Genomic DNA, 10806 nt, shown 5'->3' on the forward strand with positions numbered 1-10806 from the left:
TATATATATATATATATATATATATATATATATATATATATCTATATAGATACACATACATACATACATACAAAAGCCAAGGTCCATGCAGTGTCATGGGCCAAATAAATTTCCAACTTTATGCCTAATGTGAGCCCAGAGCCATATTTTATCTCATCACCATTTCAGTATTATGCCTCTATTGTAATGTGAGATAATACTTTCAGTTTGAAAGAACTCTGTCCTTTATATACGTATTCCTAATGCATTTCAAAACCGAGTTACCGATTTTGACGTATGGTGTATCAAAAGATTCAGTACTATTTCGGCTACAAATTAAACTTAATTTCCATTCACATATTTGCATTTCAAAAATTTAACGTTATAATCTTTTCCATATATCAACTATCATAAACATTTTATACAATGACGTCACATTTTCTATATATGTGTGTACCGTAAAAGATATCAGTCATCACGACACACACCTTCACTCTATCTCTCTTTTTCACTATCTTTTTCTCACACACACGTGCATGCATGCACGCACACATACACATCCATTTCATATAGACGTGCATACATTTTTCCCTTTCTTTCTCTGTCCTTTTCGCCTTCTCTTTGTTCAATTTCTGCTCTCTTCAAATAAATTTTTACGGAATTAGTAGGAGAAACACAGAAAAGGCATAATCTCTCCGGAAACAAGTATAAAGCAAGGAGGATTGTAGAAAGCCAAAGGCAAGAGTCTGAAGAGAGATGAGATTTTCTCAAGATCAGCAAATGCAATTTGCAGCACTTAATGCTGGATCATTAAACCAATGTTTTAATGATTAGACAGAGGTCCAGTAGAAGCTGTTTTCAGATATGATCCATCCCATTCTTATAAAAATGATAACTCTGTCCAAATTGATGTGCTAAACACAAATTGTTGTTTCTCTAGGACTTTAAAATTGTCAAATGAAACAAATGGTATGTGCTGCTAGGGCAGTCAGGTAACATTGCCAGCACTACCATCTCCTTCTCAACCTCATGCATTTTCTAGAAAGCACTTCCATCCAGTCAAAGGATTTTCTGAATAATATCAGACAATACAACTCTGCATTTCAAATGGCATCGTTTGATGCATCTAAGAAGATAGATAAACATGAATTTATGCTGATATCAAAGTTCAAGGGCAAGTCTATTAGCTCATTGGTTCCCTATTAACCACAAATGAACAACCACAATTCCTCCAAATTTACTTTATGAATGATGTAGGACAACAAATCCGAAGGACGTGTTAAAATTTCAGATGATGGGTCATGCTAGACATAGCGCTGACCACTGCAAAAGAGAGTATATCCACTGACAACTTTTCAGTGGTTTCAAAAAATCACATAACCTCCCCACCTCCAACTTTCTGAAACTAGTCTCTGGATGCTGGCTTTGCTGGGTGGAGGTGCTTATCTTCACTTTGAAAACATAAGGACACAGGAAATGTGTCAAGTCCAACAGGAAACGGTGTTTCCTAGGGTTAAATAACAGTAGCATTCTTCCTTTTATGGGACTATCACATTAAGTTGACAACATACTATCACTGTATTGTGCTGCTACTGCATAAATCTCTCTGAGAGATTTAGAAATATATTATTTCTATCTCCTATGTCATTGATGTAAATAATGAAGAGGAGTGGGCCCAATACAGTACCTTGTGAGACACCACTACTGACTTTGGTTGAGCAGGATTGTATTCCCTCAAACACATGTTGGGTTCTGTTCATCAGGAAACACTTTATCCACTGCAGCAGCTTTCCACGGACTCCAACGTTGGAGAGTTTCTTCAGCAGGTTTTTGTGGTCCACTCTGTCAAATGCCTTGCTGAAATCAAGGTATATGACATCAGTGTTGGAGCCCTCTCCCAACACTTTTAAGATGTCATCAAAATAGTGCAGAAGTTGCGACAGGCAGTTCCTGCCATCATGGAAACCATGCTGGTTGGGGTTCAGCAGATTGTAGTGAGGGGTAAGGGCACATGCCCTTTATCTGTCTGCTTCTAATATGACCATCATGGTTGTTTATGACCATGTTCAATGACATCTTAATGGCATGAGTATGTGGGTGTATGTGTATGTATGTCTATATTTGTATTCGTATCAATACGTGTATGCTTATCTTTCTTCATTTTATCTTTTAATTTGTATTGTTTGTCATTATTTTACTATCTATTTTTTATTACTTTACTCTGTCATGTATCCACTGTGAACTATAGCCAGATCCATTTACCATTTATAACCTGGAAATTGTTTCCATCCTCCATCAGTATAGCCAACAACCTACTGGTGACCATGATATGCCAAGTGAAACCAAGTATATTTAGCAAAGTATCTTATTTAAAACAAGACCACTGATGTGATGCATTCTGCACTGGTGGATGCAACACAACTACATGTACAATATCCCACCTGCAAGGGCCAGATGCAGGATGGATCAAAATGATCACTGTCTTGAATAAAGACTCTTGCTACCTCTATTTTCTGTTTCCCTTATTTATTACACACACACACACCTGTATGTATGTACTTATACACATGTGTGTGTGTGTGTGTGTGTGTGTGTGTGTGTGTGTGTGTGAATGTTTGCACTTTGTGCTACACATAATAAAGCACCAGCTACAACTGGTGAACTTTGTTGTCATTTTCTATCAACAAATCATCTGTTAGCTCCACATTAGTGAGGAGTCTAACACAGGTCATGTGTGAGCATGTATATGTTAAATAAAATGAGACAACAAAGCCAAGGCAGTGTGGAATTTCTAGGACGTTTATAAAGAGAAAGGTAGTCCTACAGCTGTTTCAGGGATATAAAGGATATCTCATCCTCAGAGACGACATGAGAGAGTTAAATAGAAAGAACTCTCTCATATCGTCTCTGATGATGGGATATCTTTTATATCCCTGAAACAACTGTGAGACTACCTTTGTCTTTATAAACATCCTAGAAATTTCCTACTGCCTTGGCTTTGTTGTCTCATTTTATTTAATATATATATCCAAAAGTGAAGAAATGAAGTAGATAAAATACAGACTACATATGATTCATAGTGAGTGGAACCTTGGAAGTAGTAAATATCCAATTGAGATGTATACCACAGGCTACTCTTTAGGCCAAGGATATCTGGATATATGAAGTTATCAAGGATATCTTGATTATATGCTTGCATAGGTCATCTTATCGTACTTCGATATGGTAAATATTTACAACCTTCTATGCCAATAAACCACTATTGTTCCTGAAAGTTGCTTTTTATATTTTCTACAGACTGCTTGAAGCTCACCTTCTTTCTACACCTCAATTCTTGGATCTTGCATTTATATATCTATATCTCTCTATATTTTTTTAGGAAATACTTTCCAAAGAATATATAGCAAACAAGAACATATTTAAAACATGTAAATTTACAAAAATATGAACAGAAAATAGTAGAAATAAAAAGTAACAGACTATGAATATAGGGCCCAAGGAAACTAAATTGCATGTGCACACACATATGCATGTGCAGATACACAGTCACACTATTTAACGTGTGTGTGTGTGTGTGTGTGTGTGTGTGGAAGGATAGAAAATAAGGAACACATCTTAATGTACAGCTGAAAATTTAGGTGTATATCAGAGAGAAAGAAAATCTAACGAACAAGACTAATGGAAATATTCTTCTGGTGTGCAACTTAAAAACATATAAAAGTTACCCGGAAATGAATAGTATGGCAGTGATCTCTTTGAAATGAAATAAGTACAGTGAAGAAAGTCTTCTTCAAAAATTAAGGTAAAACAGAATCAGGAAAGAAAAAAGGTTCCAGCATATTTACTTCAATAGTTCTGTCTTTCGTGTTCAACAGCTCTTTGAAAGTGGAAATTTCTTTTGATAAACTATTTATCAAAGACTTCTGCTTGATGTTCTACAGAGATTAAAGATAAGGTAAATACATTTAAGGAAAACATTTGATTTAGATACTGTAATCATTAATATTATTTGAGAGGTAGATGGCAAAGAAGTGGAGGCAATTTTATTTTTTGATAAACTCATTTATGCTCTGATTTTCAATCCTCCTGAGATTCACTTTACTTTCTAACCTTTCTGGGTCAATAAAATAAAAGTACCAATCAAATACTTGGGTCAGCTTAATCCTCAATATTTCTCTTGAGCCTATATTAGAAATCCATTTCATTAATATTTAGGGTTGTGCAGAGGAATGGATATAGTAGAGAAATGAACATGGTGTAAGTAGTATTTAGTTATATCCTTTTATAGCCCGAGTTCAAATTCCACCAGGATTGACTTTGCTTTTCAGTTTCCGGGGTGGGTAGGTGGGTGGGGGTTTGTGTCATAAAATTGTACTAATCAAGTACAGGGGCTGTTAATATCAGTTATACTCTCCTCAAAATGTGTGGTTTTGTACCTTTGCTAGAAATAATTATTAGAGTGATGTATATAACAATAATCTGACTGGATCAGCTATTGCTTGTAGACATTTTATTTCATTTTCATTAGTGATGCTGATAAAGAAAGTATGAGCATCGCTATAGACCAAAGATTTCCTTATAAAAAAACTCATTATGAAACTTATCCTGATAATATAGTGAATGGTGTAGATCACTGAAAGGGCAAGATGGCAGATTGGATAGGGTTGGTGGGTGGTACAGATGGCTGAGATAGCTAAGTGAGAGATTGGATGGTGGGTAGACCAGATTGGATACTTTCTTGAAATACTTTACATGTAAGAACTTTTCAAATCCTATACAACTTCACATTTTATCTCACTGGGGTTAATAAAATAAATGTCAGTATTACACTGCAGTCAATGACAATGCAACAGTTTGGTGTGTTGTGTCTAGTTGAAAATTGTCTTCTACCAGGTCAAAAAACATTAAAATTAATAGGGAAGCAGGGAATAGGCTGATAGTTGGGTAGTTTTATAGTATCCAAAGTTTGATGCTTTGTTAATACTACTGGAAACAACTTAGCTTTTTACTTTGCTTGCTATAGTTAATGCCAAGAACTGCAGCCTTTATCAAAAGCAGTCTGTGTCTTGATGCAATAAACAGAAACAGATGCATTTTAATAGTTAAATACAAGTAATGTGTAATTACAGTGGAGCAAGTGGGGAATGATTTGTTGGGTGTATAAATTTAACTTACTAGAAAAGCTGAAAACAAATGAGTTAAGGAAGTGGAGAAGAGGTAGATTACAACAGAGAATGAAGGAATGTTAATACTTGAGATGATACAGGAATGAAGTATCTGGAAAGATAGTGAACCGACCAATGCCAGCATATCAAAGCTGAACATTGAAGAAGTGATGAAACACAGACATTAATTCTATTCATAATCACAACTCATTGTTAAGTAAGTACTGTACTGAATTTAAAGACATCTTTATCTCTGTAGTCATAAAACTGTATTTCATTCTGAAGTAGTTCAACCATTATCTATACTTTAAGACCAATATGCATTCCAGCATGTATCTATCTTTTTTGATGTTTCATCTATTTGGACAATCAGAGTCAACTTGCCTTTGATCCTTCTGGTCTGAGTGAACTGTCTATGAAATTATTTTATTGATTCAATTGATGATATATTCACAAATAAATCACTTATACCATTAGAGATGCAATTCACATAAAACACAAAAGAGTAGAGATTAGTACTATAAAGTAAAGCACAATAAAAATATGTACTTTAGCAGTTGAGTTAAGTAATTTAGAGTAAAGATAAATATTTTCAAGAAGAGACAAGCCCTAAAAAACAGAGGTAATATAGAATAGTGGTAAACACTACTCAGTGGAGATAAGCCCTACTGAATAGAGGTAAGTAAAATACAAAGAAGAAATAAGCACTACAGAGAAGAAGCACGTATTTATTACAGTATAGAGGAATGTATTTGTTGTTGAGTTGGGGTAGGTATTAAAGAGTATAGGTGTGTATTTATTGTAGACAAGGGTGCATACTATAGAGTAGAAGTATGACCTATTGAGTACTACAGGGTAGAAGAAAATACTGTAGAGTAGAAATAAGAGTAGCGGTAAGACAAGTAATCAGTATAAATTAGAGATAAACCCTATAAATCTGAAGCGAGTACTTACTACACAGTTAGAATAAGTTTTACATAGTAAGTACTATAGAGTAGATTTAAGTACTATAAAGTAGAAATACTACACAATAGAGGAAAAATGTTATAGGTCAGAGGTAAATACTATATGTGTAAATTAGACTAACAATTTTATAGAGTTAAGTGCTCTGTAGAAAAGTAGTAAGTAAAATAGCATAGAGGTAACCACTACAGTGTAGAAAAAATTTCATAGAAAATGTGGTTAAATAGAGTAATGGTAAATGTTCTGTAGAGAAAAGTGTTAAGTATTTATTATAGAGCAGTTAGCAATTACAATAGTATAGAGGTAAGTACAATAGAGAAGTAGGTGTTTATTATACAGTGACTGTATTTGCTATAGAGTGGCGGTATTAGAGAGCAGAGATAAGTACTAAAGAGTGGGTGTAAGTATTATAGAATAGGAGTAATTTCTTGTGAACTTGTATTTTTCAGGGAATTTTACAAAATGCTCACCTCTTCAGCAGCTTTATCAACCTTGTGTTTATATGTTGTCAAAATTTGACGTAATTGTTCTGTTGCTGATGAAGTTGTCAAGACACCAGATTTCAAGGATTTTCCAGGAAGAAGATCATGCTCTACAGAATATAAACATTGCCATTACTTTGAGAAAGGAACATACATCACACGTTCCTCTACTACCCTTTTAGGTATCATGTTTAAATACCATATTGCTTTGCAAAGTGCATGAAAACAACAAGAAAATACTATGTGATACAATTCACTGCAATCATCACTGTTAATATCTTCTTATAGTTAGTTTAGTATAGTTTCCATACTGGTATAGTTTAGTTGCTGCCTACTACAAGCCACAACCATAACACTACTTGTCTCAGTGTTTTACTATCTTATCCACAAGATACAACTCCTGAAATTTACTTTACTATAGTCTTCAGAAATGCTAATTTATGGTAAGATAGAAATTTATTACACATTTATAAAGGTATTACACATTTCTATTTAGAAGTTAGAAATGACCAGAAAATTACTTGTTTACCAATTACTGAACAGAAGCTATACATATAGCATCAGCAGACTACCTATAAATTTCAGTTAATTTTAAGGAGTAAAATTACTTAATTATTTATCATTGATAGGAAGGAACAAACAGTGGGGATGTATTGTTGAAAGTCTCTTTAATCTTGTGAGAGACAAACTCTCTAGTGCCAATATGAAGATAAAATGAACTTAGTCCACACTGAAAAATGATAGGAAAGTTTTCTTAGCTGTAAAAACATGCCAAAAAAGGAAAGAAAAATGAGGGCAAGACAGGGCAGAAGGATTCTTTTGTTTTGCAAACAATTTAGTACCAGTTGTATCGTAGAATGTACCCAGTTCTCCTTGTAAAGTGCTTGGTGATAGCAAGCACATTCAGCTGTTAAAGTCATGCCTCTCTCCTAAAAAAAAAAAGACACACAATAGCAGAGATAACCAGTTTCTTTTGTTTTTGTGTATGCCAGATGATGAGGGATTGTAGACATGTGATGAGACACTGGGAGATCCATCCAACTCATGTTAGCAGGAAAAATGCTGATTGGGTGTAAAGGTAATAAGTTTATATCTGAGATATATCTTACTGATGTATCTTAAGAAATGTAAACATTAGCAGTGATTGGCCCATAACTAATGGGCCAATCACTAGTGCACTGCAGTTTGGGATATAACTCAGCAATAAGTTCTATGACACTGACAGAGTTTCAATAATTCATTCATCATAGTTTTAATATCTACTTTTCCATGCTTGCATAGGTCAGAATTTTTTGAAATAGATATTCTACAACCAGATGCCCTTCCTGTTGCCAACCCTCACTTGTTTTCAAATATGATAATATTTCCCCTTGATCAGACATGTTTTCACAGAAAATTGGAACTGAAGAACACTAGTTGTATAACAGTGGCTCTCATTTACAGCTATCCAGAAATGTCAAGACAAAGTGGTACAAACATGAGCATATGCATACATATACACATATGACAAGCTTCTTTCAGTTTCCATCAACAAACTCCACTCAAAAGGCTTTAGTTGAACTATAGAAGGTGTCACTTGGTGAGACTGAAGCTGAAAGTAAGAGGCTGGGAAGAAAACTTCTTAACCATACAGCCATGTCTGCATCTTTCTCTCTCTATCTCTCTCTCTCTCTCTCTCTCTCTCTCACTCACATATCTATATAATATATATTAGCTGTGAAACTACAGGAATGACTCAAAGGTTAGAGTTTCATGCCAAAGCACTTGCAAAAGTAGTGTGACAATTAAGAAATCTGGGCTGTGGAGAACTATGTTCAGGGAAAAGACCTCACTTACAAACCAAAGTTAAAATATAAAAACTACCTTAAATCTTAATTGAAAAAAAAAGGTAGTATTCAAACGAAATGTTGGGAAAAAAGCAACTGATAGAGCATCAAAGAGAAAAAAATGTATTCAATGTGTTTAAGCATTTTGAAGAGAACCTGCTTGATATTCTAATTTCTATCTTATAAATCTAATTAGAGACAATCACAAATAATGATTTAAATTGAATAATGTTTTAACACCAATAAGGATTGTTCAGATTGGTATTATGGCTTTCTGTTGCCATATTTTTTTTTCTTCTCAAAAATTTTTTTCTTTTTTCTCAAAGAAGTGATATTATACTTACTTGACTCATTCTCTAGGAAATAATTATTATGGCTTTTATTGAATTCAGAAGGAGAAAAATTAATGTCAGTTGAGGCAGAATTTGAACTTAAGAGACATGAAACATCAAATAACTACTATAAAGTAGCTTATCTAGTTTTTTGGTGTCGACAGCAACACAAACGTCACTGTCTAATCAATATATCAGACAGAAATATTAGTACAACAATTTTTTTTTTATTAGTGCAGATTACAAAACATTTGAAAACAGATATTTCCGTTTATGTTACTGCTGGAATTGGTTCAGTGGATTCTAATCTCTAGTGAGGAGAAAAGTGGCATAGAATCTAAAGATCATTTGAAATCAAAAGAAAGAGGGGTAGGAACAGTTATAAGATATTATAAAAGAGAAAAAAAATTAGTGCATCTGAATCTGCTGAAGTGAGAGAAGAGTGATTATATTTTAGTGTTGGCAAAGTATATAACTTCGATTTTCAGCAAAAATATTTGACATCAAACCTTTGCCAATAGTTTGTCTGGTTCTCATGTTCACTTTGATCTAGATATTTGTACAAAACACTCCCAAACTAAGTCAAAGCTAAACTTTCTTTGAAATTTGAAAGATTATATTTTGTATTACCAACCTTATTTTCTAAGGTGGCTTCATGATAAATACAGGACTAAAGATTAATAATGATGTGATCAGTAGTTGCAGCTTTCAGTTTGGATCTTATAATGGCTCATCCAGATAGCAGTGATAAACTGAATAATACTTGTTGTTACTGTTGTTAAGTGGCCTGTGTTAGATTTTCTCAATCAGACTGATTAAATACTAAAAATACTTTCATATTTATGAAAGACAAAAGACAAATTAAGATACCTTAAAAAGATAGGGTGATAATAAGCTTGCTCAGTCAAGGTTGGCAACGGTCTAAACACAACAAAGGAAAATTTCTACCAACATTAAAAAAATTCAATAGTTAAGTTACATGAGGAAGGGCACTGACCATGAGGAAGGGCTCAAAAAACTATGCCCCTTAGATCATCCTCATACAGAAGATTTAAAGAATGGACATTGTTAAAAGTACACAAAGGTCAGATGGTAGTGTTCAACCAAGTGAACAATTAAGTCTACCATCCAAGGTAGATATAGTCCATTTGATGAACTTCCACACTGCTTCTTCATGTTTACAAGATAGCCTTGTAAACATAGCCTAGTTTATAAGATAGCCTTGTATCATCCAAAGGCTATCATAGGAGACATTTGTCAAAGTACTGATCAGTGAGATTGAACCTAAAACCATGGATTTGTGAAAGAAACTAATTATTAACACAACCATACTTATAACCAAATTTGTCTTTCATTGACCTTTGGTAAGGTCATACACTTGACTGTATTTGACATGCAGACTATATAGTTGATAGACTGGAGTATTGCAAAGTGCTGTACTTGTAATAATTAATTAAATTGATTTGGACATTCTTGACCCAAATATCTCAATTAATTTAAGCTAGTTACAATTACTTCAGCTCCACAGGGTGAAGTAGTAATAGTAGTAGTGATAATAATGTTATCGCTAGTCTTAATAGAAGTATTATGATGATGCTGATTGATGAAAGAAAGGATGATGATAGGGATGAAAATGATAATAAAGAAAACATAAGGAGTTAGAAATTTGCAGCTTGTGTGGGGAGGGAGAGAGAGAGATTGAAATATTGACAGAATAATAAATACAGTCTGAAAGGTAATTTTCCTGTAACTTTATATAATGATGTTACAAACAATATCTTACAGCTCAGTCTGAAGCTCTTCTGCCACTGCAATAAAATTCAGTGATTAATATCATAAAATCTTTACATTATACTTACTCCCAGGTTTAGACACTGTATTCTTTGCGAGTTTAGATTTGTCTTCAATCAGAAAGTTGTGTAGAAGGATGCCTAACTCACGCATACATCCAGTGTGTTTTTCTTCCAAGTATATTTGGCGTTTCTTGGCCTGAAATATATATATATCTATCTATCTATCTATCTATCTATATATATATCTATCTATCTATATATATATA

At 33.7% G+C, this 10806-nt stretch overlaps 1 protein-coding gene across 8 annotated transcripts in view; it reads right to left on the reverse strand.

Moving 5' to 3' along the window:
- LOC106874333 (coiled-coil domain-containing protein 171) overlaps nucleotides 1-10806 on the reverse strand; it is a 187288-nt gene that overhangs the window by 71966 nt on the left and 104516 nt on the right. For all 8 annotated transcript variants that reach the window (XM_014922033.2, XM_014922031.2, XM_014922027.2 and 5 more), the window contains 3 exons: nucleotides 10607-10736; nucleotides 6578-6699; nucleotides 3825-3914 (listed from right to left, as the gene is read on the reverse strand). In XM_014922033.2, the coding sequence (XP_014777519.1) occupies nucleotides 3825-3914; nucleotides 6578-6699; nucleotides 10607-10736 (342 nt within the window). The remainder of the gene's footprint in view (nucleotides 1-3824; nucleotides 3915-6577; nucleotides 6700-10606; nucleotides 10737-10806) is intronic.

This window comes from Octopus bimaculoides, chromosome 2 (genome assembly GCF_001194135.2).
Source record: "Octopus bimaculoides isolate UCB-OBI-ISO-001 chromosome 2, ASM119413v2, whole genome shotgun sequence".
In the NCBI taxonomy this organism is placed as follows: domain Eukaryota; kingdom Metazoa; phylum Mollusca; class Cephalopoda; order Octopoda; family Octopodidae; genus Octopus; species Octopus bimaculoides.